The sequence below is a fragment of the Felis catus genome, chromosome A1 (assembly GCF_018350175.1).
Source record: "Felis catus isolate Fca126 chromosome A1, F.catus_Fca126_mat1.0, whole genome shotgun sequence".
NCBI lineage: Eukaryota > Metazoa > Chordata > Mammalia > Carnivora > Felidae > Felis > Felis catus.
In genome coordinates, this window is record NC_058368.1 from 173,498,776 (window position 1) to 173,513,606 (window position 14,831).

Below are 14,831 nucleotides of genomic sequence, written 5' to 3' on the forward strand. Positions count from 1 at the left end.
GATGGTGGGCGTAAGCCAGTGGTTTTCAAGGTTTTGTTTATTTGAGTAGTTTGTAGCCATCATCATGTTTGATCCTGAGAGGCAAGCGAGGGAGAAAAAATTCTTGGACCCATTTTAAAGTCTGAGACATTGAGGCCAAAGGGGGCTTCTGGCAGGGTCAAGGTCACAGCTAGTAGAGAAGACAGCTCTGAGGCTGCATGAGGCTGTGTCCCCAGCAACAGCAGGCCCCAAGCCTGCCCTAATAGCCATGCACACACAGACGTGTGTCTCAGCCTGAGCGGGGGGCCCCTTCCACCCCACCTCACCCCACCAGGCCTGGACCCTCTTAGCTGGGCCATTCCTAGTCCCCTGGAGAGCCCACCACCCAACCACAGCCGCAATGGTGGCTCCCTGTGCACACTCACACACACCTGCCCTCCATGCACACAGCTCCAGGACAGGCAGCCCGGGCAGAGGCACACAGCTTTCTCTACAGGTGCACAGCGCACACACACTCAAGCTCCCTATGGAGTGGAAATACCATAGCCTTGCCCATCATGGGTATAGTGGCAGGGGAAGGGGTGGGGGGCGGGTCCCTGGGTAGGCCAGGCAGGTGGCCATGGCCAGTGTGTCAGCCTCACCAGTTGGCCTTCACTGCCTTGATGTCACTCACAAGGTTCTGGGCCAGGCAGATACCAAAGATCTGTAGGACAAAGAGGCAAGTGAGGGAAAGTCTGCCGGCGGGGCAAGGGCGTGGGGGGGCATGCTGTGCTGAGTCAGTACCTGGAGGAGGGCGATGCCCACAAAGACCCCAGCCACAACGATCAGGTTGTCCTGCAGCCACTTCTCAAACTGGCCCACACAGCCTTTGGTGTGGATGGAGCCCTGCTGCTCCAGCTCCTGGGGACACACAGGCAAGGGGCTTGGCCCACCCACCCCCACAGGCCTCCTCTCAGCCTAGACTGCCAAGCTTGTCTCCACCCCAGCGCCTTACACCTTTGCACCTGCTGCCTGGATGGAGCTCTACCACAGGGCCTTTGCATGATAGATTCCTTCTGGTCATCAGAATCTCGGAACAGATGCCCCCTCCTTCAGGAGGTCTTCCCTGACCACCCGGCCCCAATCCTATCAACCTCCCTTACTTTATTTGCATTCAAGCTCTTGGTTGAAATGGTCACATTACTGTTCACATGTATTTATCCATTAGCTTTCTGTCTTTCTCCCTCTACTAGTGTGGGAGCTCCTTGAGAACAGGGGCTCTGTCTACCTAGCTCATGACCATGAATCCCTAGCATCTAGGGCACTGCCAGGTGTGAGCACCAGTGGGTGCTCGACAAAGAGCTGCAACGAACAAACACACATGTGTATGTGCTCACGGGTCCACTGCCCCCATGTTTGGAAGTACAAGCTCTAGATGCCTGGATGGTTCCTAGGACTCAGTACCCCCTCCCCCACAGAATTCCTGAGACCTCACAGAGGAACTTATGGGAGGCTGTCCTTTCCATCCCAATGCCCCCAACTCTGTCCCCACCCCTCTCACCAGCTTGAGCCGGACATCGTAGCCACACTGGGTGTTGAGGACATCTTCCTGAGGAGAAATAGGCCAATAAGCAAGTTGGTGAGGGGATATCCCACGGGGGCCCATGACACCCAGCACTGGAGTGGTTCTTGCTTCTCGGGGGAAGCAGATGGAACCATGGACTCCGCCATGCCCACCACTCCTAGACAAGGCTCACAGAGGCCCACACACCTCTTTCCTTGGTGCCAGGACACATGGCTACAAACGCCAGCCTGAGCTGCCTCCTGTTTAGGAATCCTGCCTGCTCGTGTTTTCTAAGAATGGGAAGAATCCTGGCCCTCAGTGTCCCAGGTGAACTGTGCTGGGAGAGAAGTCACCGGGAGAAGTTTCTGCTCTGAAGAAAGCCATACAAGGGGTCAGAAGCCCCACGCCCGACCACACCAGCATGGCGGCCCAGTGGTGTGGCAGCTGCCTCACTACAATCATAGAGACAGGTTTTGCTGAAGGGGCGCAGGCCCCACTGCTGCCCACGGACACAAACTCCTCAGTGTAGGAGGGGTGCTCCCATTTAAAATGACTCCCACCCCCGGCACCCAAGGCCCCCAGAGCAGGGCTGAGCCCAGCAAGCCCTGTGGTGTATTTTTCCCACACTTGGTCTGTGCACAGCAATGCCCCGCCCCTCCTCACCACATCCCACTCACCGCAGGGTCCCGGACGCAGCAGGAGAAGGGCACCCCGCAGCGCTCCCGGCTCGGGTTCAAGTCAGTGCAGTTGAAATAGATATTGAGGTTCCAATCATTAGGCCCTCGGGCTCCGCAGCAAGACCACTAAGGGGCGAGAGGAGAGCCCTAGGTGAGCCAGGCCCACCCCAGGAGCCCCATCCAGTTTGGAGACAGGCCCAGGCTACAGGGAGACAGGGCAGGGCTGTGCTGCGAGGGGGTCTAGGGGCAGCTAAGCAGGTGGGCCCCTCCTCACCCTCCCAACAGAAAGGCCAGACCTAAGCCCAGACCCATCAGAGCATCACTATGCTCCTGCCCAGGTTGGTGGGGGCAGGGGGGTACTGGGAAGGGGTGCCCTGAGAAGTGGGTATCAGGCCAAGCCCTGTGGGGGAAGGTACCACTGAACCCCATGTCTGTACTGGGTCTTCCCACACTTGCCCCAGAGATTTTGCGAAGACTTTCTCTCTTCCTCTCTGCAGGGACAAGAGGGTAACCCTGTCACCGTCATACACCCTTACACTTCATAAATGCCAAGGCAGCACCTGTATCCCCAACACCTCTACCCAGAATATCGTGCACTGCCTCCCTAGGCGTGGCAATAGTGAGTGAGGCCGCACTGAAACTAGCTCGTGAGTCAGGGGAGGCAGGAGCACATGCCTTAGACCACCCAACACAGAAACCAGCCCTCAAGGGACCAGCTTAATGCAGACAGAGATAGGCCCCTATGGGCAGAGCAGGGAGAGTGAGGCCTGGCCAGCGGCTGTGTGTGCACAGGTCCCAGCAAACAGCCTGGCCTCTGCCGGCCTCTTCTCGCTCTGCTCAGCACCTGATGTTCCTGTTGGGGAACATCTGCCCCTCTTTCCACAACCCTGCTTCTTCTCCAAGGCCTTCCTCTTCTCCACCCTTCCTCATTTCAGCTCTTACCACTATTCACAATTTTGTATACACGCGTGCGCGCACACACGTACATTTGTCTGTTTTGCTTATCATCTGTCTCTTGCCCCAGACTGCCATCCCCATGAGGACAAGTCCCAGCTTTTTTCACCACTGAATTCCCAGCAACCTTCCCAGGGTCTGGCACACAATAAACCTGTACTAATTCTGTGTTAAACAAATAAATCACATCCTAACTGCCTCACTATAGGTCTGCTCTGTCCTGAGTTGAAAAGTCCTCAAAGAGGTACCAGCTCTGGGTCATCTCTGGATCCCGGAACAGTCTCTTGGGTTGATGGCCCTGAAGGCATGTAACTGTGGAAGTGGATGTGACTGGGTGAGACTATGTGTAAGTGGGTGTGAGTGGATGAGGAGGTGCAGGCGGGAGGTGTCTAGGATCTCGTGAACTGTTCACTGACTGCTTCTTCACATTGGTTAAGTATAGAGTTTAAGAGCAGAGCTTTGGTTGAGGGGGAAAGTCTCAAACTCTAACATGTCCAGAGGCCAAACAAACAATAAAAATGAGAGAAGAGGGCCAACAGGTATAATAAAATAAAGAGTGGCAGACAATGGCAAACAGAGAGCTCCTATACCAGCAAAGGGGATAGCAGCAATGTAACCGCAGCCAAGACTATGGGTCCAGAGTTTATTAGAAGGGGAAATTTATATTTTTATATCAAATTTTCTCCTTTAAGTGTGTTGTAAACCTTGGCCTACGACCTGCCAGTTTGGTGTCTCTGGCCTCTGTTCCCCAACACTGGGTCCTTGCAGAACTAGGCATAATGGGGACCTACAGGGATCACGTAAACTAGCTTCCCCTCAGACAGGGGCCTCCTGGCTCTTTTCCCCGGGGCATGGGTGGAGGAATGGTCCCAGCACACACGGGGACTTATTCTTTCACACATCTGCCCAGCAGGAGCCTCATGCAGGTAGCCCAGGCTGGTGCTGGACTCACATATTCCTGAGCAAAGTCAATGAGGTTCTGGAGGTCAATGTCGTCCCGATAGGCCTTAACATTGTTGTTGATGAAGAAATTGAGCTGGTCTCGAATCCAGTCCTTGAATACGAAGGCCAGAATCCCTGTTGCCAGTTCCAGGAAGAAGATGAGGCCGAGGAACACGGAGAACTGGGGTGGGGGACATACAGATTGTAGGGATCAGAGGTGCAGGGCCTGCGGGTGCCACGGGGCAGAGCTCCACCCCCACCCCAACCCAATAAAGTGGACAGTCCCACCTTTTCTCCCATTAACATTGTTTTATGATGGCGAAGGACAGCACTGCTCTTATAATCCACTTATTCTGCTTCCTCTGGTAATCATCCTGTTTTCGTTGAAAAACCACCCTCCACATAGCCTTTAATTTAGTTCCTGTGGCTCAGGCAGAGCCATCTCCACCTCCTTCCCCATTCCCAGATAGAGGACATGGCCTGTGCGAGGAGCCCACCAATCAGAGCGCTACCTCTCCCAGGGCCACAGGGATTGGTCCAAAGACAGCCAATCTGGACCAAAGAGATGCAAAGAAGTGACTGCTTCTGATTCTTGATTTCTACTCAGGTCCTGCTCTCAGTCAGATGAAACCCATCTCGGGCTCCTCAGGCTCCGCAATGACAGCAAGGAGCCTGCTTGGGATTCCTTCCTTCCTTCCATCTCTCCCTTCCTCCCTCTTTCTCTCTCTTTCTTCTTTCTCTCTCTCTCCCTCCGCCCCTCCTCCCCACCTCCACTCACACATGCGCACATGCCTGCACTCTCTCAAAATAAACTTAAAAAATTAAAAAAAAAAAAAAAAAAAAAAAGACTGGATGACTGGTTAGGAAGAGAGAGGTTCAGCCTCTAGTAGGGGTTCCCGGAGGGGCAGTATGAAGCTAGCCCCCTCCCATTCGTGGGCATCCTTCCATCCCTTGGGGAATGGAGCCAACTGGAGGGACAGAGAAGAGAAACAGAGAGACCAGGCCAAGTGACATTGCGGTGGCCCCTAGATCCAAATGTGCTGACACCCAGCACACCCCTGGGCTTTCCCTAGTGAGCCCATAAATACCCTTTCATGCTTAGGCCCCTGGGTTTCAGTCATAGCAGAAAGAATCCTATATAGATAATACAATTCTGACGATTACTGTTATAATAACGTAATAATAAAACTACCCATTATTAAGTACTAACTACATAGATGTGGGAGGAGGTTGGGGTCCCCAGTGGGCCTAGGTGAGGGTGTACTCACAAACTTGAGCAGGAAGGTGTTCTCCCGGAGGGCCCCGATGCAGCCAGCAAAGCCCAGTACTGACATGACACCTCCAACCACTACAAACAGCCATACGGGGTCGAGGCCTCCCAGATCTGTCAGCGCTGAGATGTTAGAGAGAACGCCCTGTGCCAGGGGAGCAAAGGCAAGTGGTCGGCCCGATCCTCCCACCACCTCAACCCATGGCAGCCCCACGCCCTACTGCACCACCTTACCTTCTCACCCCAGGCCCAGAGGCCAATGGCCAGGAACAGGGCTCCCAGCACCTGCAGAAGCAGCATCAAAGAGCTGAGGGTTGGAGCAGCATCCTTCCCCACCCGGACAGAGCCCCCTCCCCCCTAGTACTCAGGGTCTTCAGGAAGCCAGGAGGAGAGAGAGGAGGAGGGGTGGGTCCAGGGTCCTTTCTACCTTTCCAAGAATACATTCCAGTGTTTCTCCCCCACAAAACACAGCCTGGAGGATGGAACCCACCTTAGTCCTTCCCAGAACTCAGAACTGGAGCAGAGGATGGCCAGGATACTCCTGCCAAGCAGCAGCAGCAGCAGCAGCAGCAGCAGCAGCAGCAGCAGCAGCAGCTATGTCCTGAGCCTCTCCTCCCACCAGACCTGAGTTCTGAGCTCCTAGCCTCCTTTCTGCTCCTTCCCAATCTGGCCATTCCACTGCCCTCCAACTCTGTGATGGTTGCCCTACTCCATTTTCTGTTTTCATAGCTCATAAGCAAAGACCCCTGAATGACAAGGAATCCCAATGTGAGCAGGATCCAGCTGAGGGACCCTGGTCTGGGCCGGTGGCTGTGCCCTTGAAAACTTCTGGCCACAGTTCTGCCTGGGCCTTCTAAGCACAACCCACCATCCGGCCTCAGTTCCTTACTGGGAAGAGCCCTGGATGTCAAGGCTATCAACCTGAGACTGGGCAGCTCCCCGGATGTTCAATCTCACAGGAAGAGTGTCCCTCCTGCCCCAGCCAGCACAAGGCCGTGACCCCACCTCTTCAGACCTTCCCCACCCACCTGCTTTCATAGGCTCCTCCCCTTCCCCCCACCAATTCCAGTCAATTCCACCATGATCACCCAGTTTAACACCTTCCTCTCTCTGACCCCAGACTCCTCCCACTGCTGTATTCTTCTCTGGAAATAGCTTTCCTTCCCCTCACCTCTATACTAGATCTGGAATGTGAAACCAAACATCACTTCTCCCGCCTCATCCCATTTGACCCACCCATGGCCTTTAGACAGGTGACTGACTACTACTTTCTCCTTTCTGAACCCCTCCTTGGTTACCCAACACCAATCCTCTCTCTGCTCCTTCTCAGCCTCCCTCCCAGGATTCACTGCTTCACCTGCCCTATGCACATGGCCACCCACCCCACCCCCACCCCCAACCAGGTTTAACCTTCAGCCTTCTGCTTTCTTCCTCCTCCACACTTATTATCCACACCATCAGATGCTGACATCTCCCAGATCTCCACCCAAACCTCTCCCTGGCTCCAGACTCCTATGTCCCACTGCCTGCTGCAAACACCTCCAAGTCCCAGGCCCTGTTCCGTGTGCCGGGAATACATCAGAAAATAGAACAAATGAGCTCTCTGCCCTCATGGAGTTTACACTCCAGTGGGAGAAATCCACAGTGAGCAAACAAGGTAATTTCAGATACCAACAGATCCTTTAAAGAAAACCAAACAGTGATGCAGTGGGGAGTGACTGGGGGTTGTGGAGGCATGCTTCAGTTAGGGAAAATGGGGATATTTTAGCTGAGGTCTAAATAGCAAAAAAGTGTAGTGAGAAGGAAATTCCAGGTGGAGGGACTGGCAGAGGCCCAGAGGTAAGATCATGTTTGGTGGTGCGAGGGATAAACTGAAGGGCAGCAGGGCCAGACTCCAGAGAGTGCTGGAGGCCATGGGAGGAGTCTGGACTGTATTAATTGTGGGAAGGTTCTCAGCAGGGTAGCAACCAGGGTCTGCTTTCCTTTAAAACAAACAAACAAAAATCTTGGGGCCTATATGATAGGCACCTCCCTCCAGCCACCTTGACCCAAACCTGAAACCCTCTTGGCCCTCCAAGCGTCCCAGTCCTGTCAATTCAGCCTCCTAACTTCCCCTGGAGCCTTCCTCACTTCCCACTCCCCAGCCCCTAGCTGTGCCCCAGCCCTCCTCCTAGGTCTCCCACTTCCAAGCCCCATGCCCCTCACCCACTCTCCCCATGCAGCCAGACAGATCTGCCTCTAGTACAAAAGCCAAAGCAGACCCATTATCCAGCGCTGAAACCCTCACTGCTCTACACTGCCCTCAACATAAAATTCAAGCACCAGCCCAGCCTTTCCTGCTCTGGCTCCCCACCCCCACTCCCCTGCAAAAGTTGGTGTGCCTGCAAAGAGCCTGAGTTTCTCTTGCTTGTCCCCCTTGACATGGGGGGTTGGGGGGAGGGGGGGTGGGACTCACTATGCTCAATGCTCTGCCTCACCTCTACCCACTGCCCTCTTGGCTCTGTGCTTACTGGCCCTGTCGTTCTAGGTTAAATGACTTAACGTCTCTGTGCCTGTTCCCTCATCTATAAAATATAGATAATAAATAAAATAGCTGTGTGAATACAAGTTAGAGTTCATTTAATGGGCCTAACAACCCTGAGGGGCAGGCTTCATTACCCCCACTCCTAGGAAGGGAAGCTGAGGCCCAGAGAGAAGTGACTTGCCCAGTCTCAGAGCTCTGCTTGCTACACCCAGGCCTCCAGACTTCCCCACCAGTACTCTCTGCACATTGCCCACACCCTGGAGAGCTGAGCATTGCTGGAACCAGAAGGCCCACCACACAGGGGCGACTGCATGGGCAGCACGTGGGTGGAGGGCGGTGCCAAAGTCTTGCTGAAAGAAACAGAATGGGCCCGGCATTTTGACACAAGGCAGCAGGAGCAGAGACTGCAGAGGCAGCAAGCAGCCTTGGAGACGGGATGGGGGAGGGAGAAGGGAAGATGACTTGGCAGGGCCCTGGGGGCACAGATGCCACCCGGGGAGGGGCACTTGAAGCTCCCTTCTCTGGCAGGGGCAGCAACTGCCTGCGAAACCTCGGTTTTGTCAGCTGTAGAATGTTTAATTCTGTTCCCCAGGGCCACCTCAGGACGTCTCAACAGGGCAGATCTCCTGCCCCCAGCAGAGGACTAGAGCTATTGCCCTCCCCCAGCCTGCAAGCCTCCTCACTGAGGAGCAAGACCCACACACCACCCCTTCCCCGCTCCCCCCCCCCCCAAAGGAGCTTAAGGCTGGGTGAGGGAATCCGGCCCTTCCCTTCGCGGAGACACTCCCCTCGGTGGGCTAAACAGGGGTGGAGTTCAGCGAACACCCCACACCCCAGAGTAGCAGTGAGGCTGGATGGGAGAATGGGCGACGGGGCACCAAGAGCATCCCTGGGACCCTTCCCCTTTCTCCACCTGGACTCTGGAAGATACCAGGAGACTCCACCCCCACATCCTACCCCGGCGGCGCCTGGGACCCGCCTCCAGCAATCCGGGACTCTCCGTAGTTCCCCGGAGTGGTCCTGGGAGTGGGCGTGGAGTGGGAAAAAGAGATGGGGGCTCGGGGGAGATGGGGGGGAAAGACCGCTCTCTGCCTTCAGGATTTGGGACCGTCCCCCTCCCTCCCCCCAGCCCCTGCAGCAGGGGCTTGGACCTCCTTCTCCCGCCACCTGAATTCAGCACGGGGCCCAAACCCACCCCGCTCTCACCCAGAAGACAATGTTGAAGCCAAACAGGAAGTATTTCCCGCAGCAGCCGACCTCGGGTTCCTGGAAGTGCTGGTGCTTGCCCGGCATGGTGAGCAGTCGCCCGCCGGCCTGGGACCGGAGCTGGGGCTGGCCCGGCCCTCCACGGGCCTCCCTGGGCTAGAGCCGCCCGGGGCCTAGCCCGGCGGCTGCGGCTTCATGGCCGCGGCCACACAGAGAGCCGGTCGGGTCCCGCCCGCCCCGCAGGGACCGCCCCCGGCGCCCCGACCGCCCAGCTCCCTGCCCGTTCAGTCCCCTCAAAGCCCCGCCGCCTCTAGGCCTGACTCCGCCTCCGTCCTACTCAGTGCCCTCGGAGCCCCGCCTCTAGGCCTGAGTCTGTGACCTCCGGGCTCCGCCCCAGGCAGGTTTCGCCCCAGGCAGGTTTCGCCCCAGGCAGGCCCCGCCCCTCTGCCCGACTCGGAACCCCGCCTCTAGGTCTGACTCCGCCCCGAGCGCCGGCAGCGTGCTCTAACCCCCCCCCCCCCCCCCCAGCGTCCTACGGACCTGAGAAGCTTGATGATGGCACCGCAAGTCGCAGGTACGAAACACCCTCATTACTCCCACCCCACCAGGCACAGTACCAGCGCCACTTCGTACCCAGCCTTGCTGTTGGAACTCAGTCCTGGAGAAGAGTAACTGATGCTCTAATGAGCAGATGGGGATGGCGATATGGATCGTGTTTTTAAAACACGGGACGTTTTATTACAGTGTAATCGAAGCAGACGCACTTTTCACTCAACGGAAATTAACTGCCTACACTGGCTCAAACTCAGGCCTGATGACATCTAGGTCTTGTGAGGGCCGCGGCCTCTGCTCCCCGACACTTCAGTTTTGCCAGGGGCATACACTCGACCCCCTGGCTCAATGACCCTCTGACATTGAAACCTCGCCGACTCTTCCCATCTTACCCCTCTCCCCATACTAGATGGATCCCTGATTGGGCCCTGGGGGGGGGGGGGTCTCACACGAGCCCCTCAAGGCAGGACAGGAGATTAAGGTTTTGGGGGGGCCCAAATCTTACTCAATTTTAGAACCCTCAAAAATAAGTCTAATAATTCAGAAGTGAGTGTTTATTTGGAGCAGGAACAGAAAGGGGCTTAAACTTCATCACCTTCCAGTTAATCCATCTCAAACCTAACCACCACTGTCCTGTCTCCTGTCTCATCTATCTACCCGCCTCCATTCAGCCTGACTCTGAGGCAAGGCCCAGACAGCCCTGGCCACAGCTGAGGAAAGGGCAAGTAGACACACAGGGCTCTCAGTCCTTAGCTCACCACATGTCTGTGAGATAGTGGGGTTCTGCCTGTAAGCCTCCAACCCTTTTGATCTACAACCCCACTTCCGAGGCCCCACCCACGGCTGCTTGAGGGAAGGTACAGGATACTGGGGAGGCTCCAAGGCTATAAATCTGATGAAAGGCAATTCATAAAGGTTTAAAGTAGAGTGATTACAAAGAGGAAAGCCCATCCCCCTCCTGTCCTTGAGCTCCTGCTCTCAGAGTGTCAGTGGTCTTGGGCCTGCTCCCCCAAATCGGAAGAGTCAGGCCCTCAGGCCACCCAGCCTCTTTCTCAGGGGTGCAGAGAGAGTAAGTGCTGGATTGTAGGGTTCTCTTGCCATCTTTCCACCTTCATCTGAGCTCTCCTTTCCCCAGTGACTCACCCCCAGCCCACCCCCAGGTGAAACAAGGAAACTCAAGGCTTTCCTCCACCTGTTCTGCATCCTCAGGATGGCTCCCTGACCACAGATCTATGCCTAGGCCCCAACTCATGTTAAGCAATGTTCATATTCACTCCAGGACAAGTGAGAACCCGGTTCTCTACCCCCTAGTCCTACCCAGCATCAGCACTGTAGCCCAGCATCCCCTTACTTACACACACACACACACACACACACACACAGAGTGAGAGGCTCAGGAGCAGCTGAATCACACCACAAACTTATTCTTGGCTAGGGAGTTGCTCTTGGTGGCAGTGTCTGCATGGGCCTGGTACCCAATGACGATCTTCGTGGAGAGGCCCAGGCGCTCTTTGTACACACGCCTGGGGGAGGAGTAGGAGAGGAAATTAAATAGTCAGCAGCAAGTCCTGGAGATCACCTGGGACCCTGGGTCCTTTGCCCATACGTTCTACCCTAGTTCCAGCCACCATCACTCTTGTGACGTCTTACCCTTGTGGAAACCCAAAATATGACTCTTTACGCAAAAGAAAAGAGTCCTGCTGGAAACAGCTTGAAATCTGGATTCCAAACCCTCATATACATGGGTAAGGAAAAAGGAGGAGCTAACATGGAGAGTTCCAGAGGTCTCCCTCACAGGCCAAGCCACACCACCCTCAACTTCTCCCCTGGAAGAGACCCTGTGCCAGGGATATCACTCACCCAATGTGCAGCACACCCGCCTGGTTCTCTGCCTCCCTGGTCCACACAGCAATCTTGTCTCCCTTGGTTCGGATGTTGATGACAGCCCCACACACCTCCCGGCTGTGTTCCTCAAAGCTCTCCCCGATCAGACAGAGCAGCTGGGGCCAAAAGGAAGGATGGTGAGACCTCCACCTCAGTTACAGGGACTGCCCCACTATCCTTGATGGTGCCACCACACCAGCCAGCCTCTTCTCTTGGGGACCTCCCCCGCCTTCCCTCCCCTCCCAACCCCCACTCACGGTCTCCAGCCACAGGCGGTCCAGCTCACTGTGACGCTGCTGCTTGGCAAGACTGACCAGCCAGCGGCCACCCCTCTTATTCCTGCTATCTTCCCACATGGGCTCAATGCCATCCTAAGAGGTGGAATGACAAATCAACTGCCTCCCTTTCTTCAAAGGGAAGTGGGGACCCAACCATCTTCCCAGGCGCTGCTCTGACCCCTAAATAAGCCTCAGTAGGCTAAGTTCCCTCTTGCTTCCATTCCCTCTGTATGGGCAGCTTCCACCATCAGCCACTTGACCCCCCAGACCCTTCTATGAGCTCCCACAATCCCCTGATCCTCAACACTGGTCATCTTTTGTAGCCTTGTCATATATATGTGTATGTTTGTCTCTTTTACTGAACTGAGCTCCTTGAGGCAGGAGGTCAAAAGGGGGAGGGTTGATTAAGGAAGCCTCTGGGGCTACCCTAGTGTGTGGAAGACCAGACAGCCCAGCCTGGGCACAGACCCCCTGGGGAAGTCTTTAAACACGGATGTCAGGGCCCCACAGCACACACCTGCTAGGTCAGCACCTCCAGGAATGGGCCTAGACACTGATGAGGAGTGTCCTCGGGCAATTCTGATGCATATGCCTAGTTCAGGAGCCAGGTCAGAAACCTGGGCTCCTTCCTGGTTCCCCCTTCTCCCCTCTCCCCTTCCAGACTCATAAATGTCCTATAAGTACAGCTCTAGTCTGACACTCTACCCAAGCTTCTGTATATAGCATTTCCTCAGATTGGAAGTCCCACCTTGGCTCTGAGGAAGGCTGTCTGTGGCACCCCACCCCCAAACTCTCCATGAGGGAGGAATGCAGAAGCTGAGCTGAGGAGAATCAGCCCTCCTGTGGCCTGAGGGGGCGGGTGGGCAGAGCTTACCTTGAACAGGGCGTAGTCACAGCCAGAAGAGAGCTTACTGGCCAGCTGGATGTGACTGTACATCCTGGAGAGAGCCCCCCACCCCGCCCCAATCCAGGCTGAAAGTCCAGACTTTTTAAGGCCTGGTTCCAACCTGCCTCACCGCCCCAACTTCTTACCAGACCCCACTGTTTTCCACCCACCTTCAGGCCTCCAAGCCTTTGCTCACTCACCCTTCTCACCAACCCCTTGCCCCCTTCTATCTCTACTTACCCAAACCGTCAAATCCCACCTTCTCCCTGGAGCCTTCCCTGACCATCCAAACCCCTCAGGAGGCTTTTAGATCCCCAGTGCCAGGGCAGGGGGTGTTTTGGGATTCACCCATGGACACTATCAAGCAGCCGAATCCTCACTTTGTGGCCGAGACCAGCTCAGAGAGGGGAAAGAACTTGTCCAGAGTCACAAAGCCAAGGAGTGGCAGAGTCAGGGTCAACTCCTGGCTCCTCCCGCCTCTCAGACTCTCTTCCAGGTGTGCAGGATGGTTTGGTGTTGAGCTGGCTGTATTTCATGGACGCAACACACACACACACACAAAAGCTCCCATGCTGTTCTGGCGTCTCCGCTCCTCCCCTGAGACTCTCTTCCCTAAGCCCCAAGAAGTTTTCAGGGGGGCGTAGATCCTAGTCTCAGTGACCCCCACCCCCAAGCAGAACCCACCAAGCCCCAGCCCTCAGCAAATGCTGAGAGGTTGCAGGGCGGGCTGCAAAGCGGCGTAGGAAACAGCTCCCTGGAGGGGTAGGGTCTAGGAAGGACCCCCCTGGCTCTGGCCTCCTCTACAAGCAACGGACACTCACGCCCAAAAGTCCTCCACGGTGTCAAACTTGGTGACCAGATGCAGGTTGTCCTGCCAGGCTCGGCTGCGGTCATTCTTGAAGAACCATAGAGCCCACCTGGGGATAGGAGAGGTCAGGAGGAAGCACGAGCCCCTCCCAGGCCCAGAACCTGCAGCAGGTGCTGGCAGGGAAGCCCCACCCCTTCAAGTATAAATAAGGAGATGGGCTTTAGGCACGGCCTCTGCACGGTGACTGAAGTCAGTGATCCTGAAAGGCTAGGACAGGATGGGGGAATTGAAGCCAGAATCTCTACTGGGTTAAGGCCAGAAGAACCAACAGGACCCAAGTCTTAGGCTAGCTCTGACCTTTCTTGGATGAGGGAGTGGGGGCAAGAGAGCAAGGCCGGGTGCAAGGCCACAAAGCCTGCCTTACCTGTTCAGCAGCGGGTGCAACTCCAACTTGATCTCCTGGGGGCCCCCATCCTGGGCTTCCTTCCTCCTCTGGGACAGCTGATCCCCAGGGGGATTCAGAGCTCCCTCAGCCATCAGGACAGCCACTGCTGCCCCCTCTTTCTCTTCCTCTTTCTCCTCCTCTTTCTCCTCCTTCTCCTCCCAGTTTTGGATTCCACCCTCAGCCTCTCCAACCTGACCAAAGAAAAAAATCAGGGTGAACAGCAAGCTCCAGCCCAGCCACCCCAGCCCCGTCCCTTGCTACACGAGGGGCAGGAAGGTGGACTCACAGGGCTAGCAGTAGCCATGCAGCGGCTTGGGCTTCGGCCCATTTGGCCCCCAGCTGCGGGCTTTTAACTCACTCGTGCCACCCCACCCCCCAGAGCATGGGATGGGGAGGAGTCAGCGTGGTGTTGGGGGAGCTCAGAGGGGAAAGGACTTGTGCTATGCCTTCCATCGGCAGGCATTTAGTGAGCACCTTCCGCATGCAGGGTGGGAGGGGGACAGTGTGACCAGACAAACCCAGCCCTCACCCATAGGGTGCTGGCCATGCGAGGGCTGGGACACATGAAGCTAAAGGTCAATATTAGGGGTCTGCCCCTAGTGCAATCACGTCTCACAGAGGACGGGCCTAGAGTTTAAAGTGGACCATTCGAGAGATGGCAGAAACAGGAGGTCTGACAGTGTTCATAGCCAGGTCAGACCTTATACACACATTGGGGCATCTGTCTCTGTTGCCACTCTTTTGGCTACCAATGTCATCTGACACCCACGTTTATCTGGTCTCTGGGAACATCTGAGTTTTTTAAAATACGTAATGATTTTGGGGTGCCTGGGTGGCTCAGTCAGGTTAAGCATCCGACTTCAGCTCAGGTCGTGATCTCCTG

The 14,831-nt window shown here is 55.8% G+C and overlaps 2 protein-coding genes across 4 annotated transcripts; both read right to left on the reverse strand.

Moving 5' to 3' along the window:
- Positions 1 to 19: 19 nt before the first annotated feature.
- Positions 20 to 9,404, reverse strand: TSPAN17 (tetraspanin 17). Of its 2 annotated transcripts, XM_003981222.6 has the most exons (9): positions 9,096 to 9,403; positions 5,600 to 5,650; positions 5,364 to 5,510; positions 4,106 to 4,276; positions 2,200 to 2,325; positions 1,520 to 1,567; positions 763 to 879; positions 621 to 682; positions 20 to 74 (listed from the first exon to the last, which is right to left on the reverse strand). In XM_003981222.6, exons 1-9 carry the CDS (start codon positions 9,180 to 9,182, stop codon positions 38 to 40), a joined length of 846 nt encoding a protein of 281 aa, XP_003981271.1. In that variant the 5' UTR covers positions 9,183 to 9,403; the 3' UTR covers positions 20 to 37. The 2 variants fall into 2 exon arrangements, with proteins under 2 accessions (XP_003981271.1, XP_011283507.1); XM_011285205.4 differs by lacking the exon at positions 763 to 879 and having other exon boundaries at positions 9,096 to 9,404.
- Positions 395 to 14,387, reverse strand: EIF4E1B (eukaryotic translation initiation factor 4E family member 1B). 2 transcript variants are annotated; one of them, XR_006583872.1, is made up of 8 exons: positions 14,235 to 14,387; positions 13,928 to 14,139; positions 13,517 to 13,612; positions 12,684 to 12,747; positions 11,789 to 11,902; positions 11,508 to 11,647; positions 11,003 to 11,170; positions 395 to 410 (listed from the first exon to the last, which is right to left on the reverse strand). XR_006583872.1 is itself a non-coding variant. In XM_045035026.1 (7 exons), the coding sequence occupies exons 1-7, from the start codon at positions 14,274 to 14,276 to the stop codon at positions 11,056 to 11,058; spliced, it is 783 nt and encodes a 260-aa protein (XP_044890961.1). In that variant the 5' UTR covers positions 14,277 to 14,387; the 3' UTR covers positions 10,187 to 11,055. The 2 variants fall into 2 exon arrangements, 1 of the variants encoding a protein (XP_044890961.1); XM_045035026.1 differs by lacking the exon at positions 395 to 410 and having other exon boundaries at positions 10,187 to 11,170.
- Between the last annotated feature and the right edge of the window lie 444 nt (positions 14,388 to 14,831).

What these genes read in the sequence shown, in the direction of transcription:
- TSPAN17 (XM_003981222.6), bottom strand. Translation starts at nt 9,182, where the DNA reads ATGCCGGGCAAGCACCAGCACTTCCAGGAACCCGAGGTCGGCTGCTGC. An exon ending in ACACCTTCCTGCTCAAGTTT is followed by an intron (nt 4,277 to 5,363) that starts GTGAGTACACCC and finishes CCCCCACCCCAG; the next exon opens with TTCTCCGTGTTCCTCGGCCT. An exon ending in TTGACTTTGCTCAGGAATAT is followed by an intron (nt 2,326 to 4,105) that starts GTGAGTCCAGCA and finishes CTCGCCCCTTAG; the next exon opens with TGGTCTTGCTGCGGAGCCCG.
- EIF4E1B (XM_045035026.1), bottom strand. Translation starts at nt 14,276, where the DNA reads ATGGGCCGAAGCCCAAGCCGCTGCATGGCTACTGCTAGCCCT. An exon ending in TTGCACCCGCTGCTGAACAG is followed by an intron (nt 13,613 to 13,927) that starts GTAAGGCAGGCT and finishes TCCTATCCCCAG; the next exon opens with GTGGGCTCTATGGTTCTTCA. An exon ending in ACCGCCTGTGGCTGGAGACC is followed by an intron (nt 11,648 to 11,788) that starts GTGAGTGGGGGT and finishes TTTTGGCCCCAG; the next exon opens with CTGCTCTGTCTGATCGGGGA.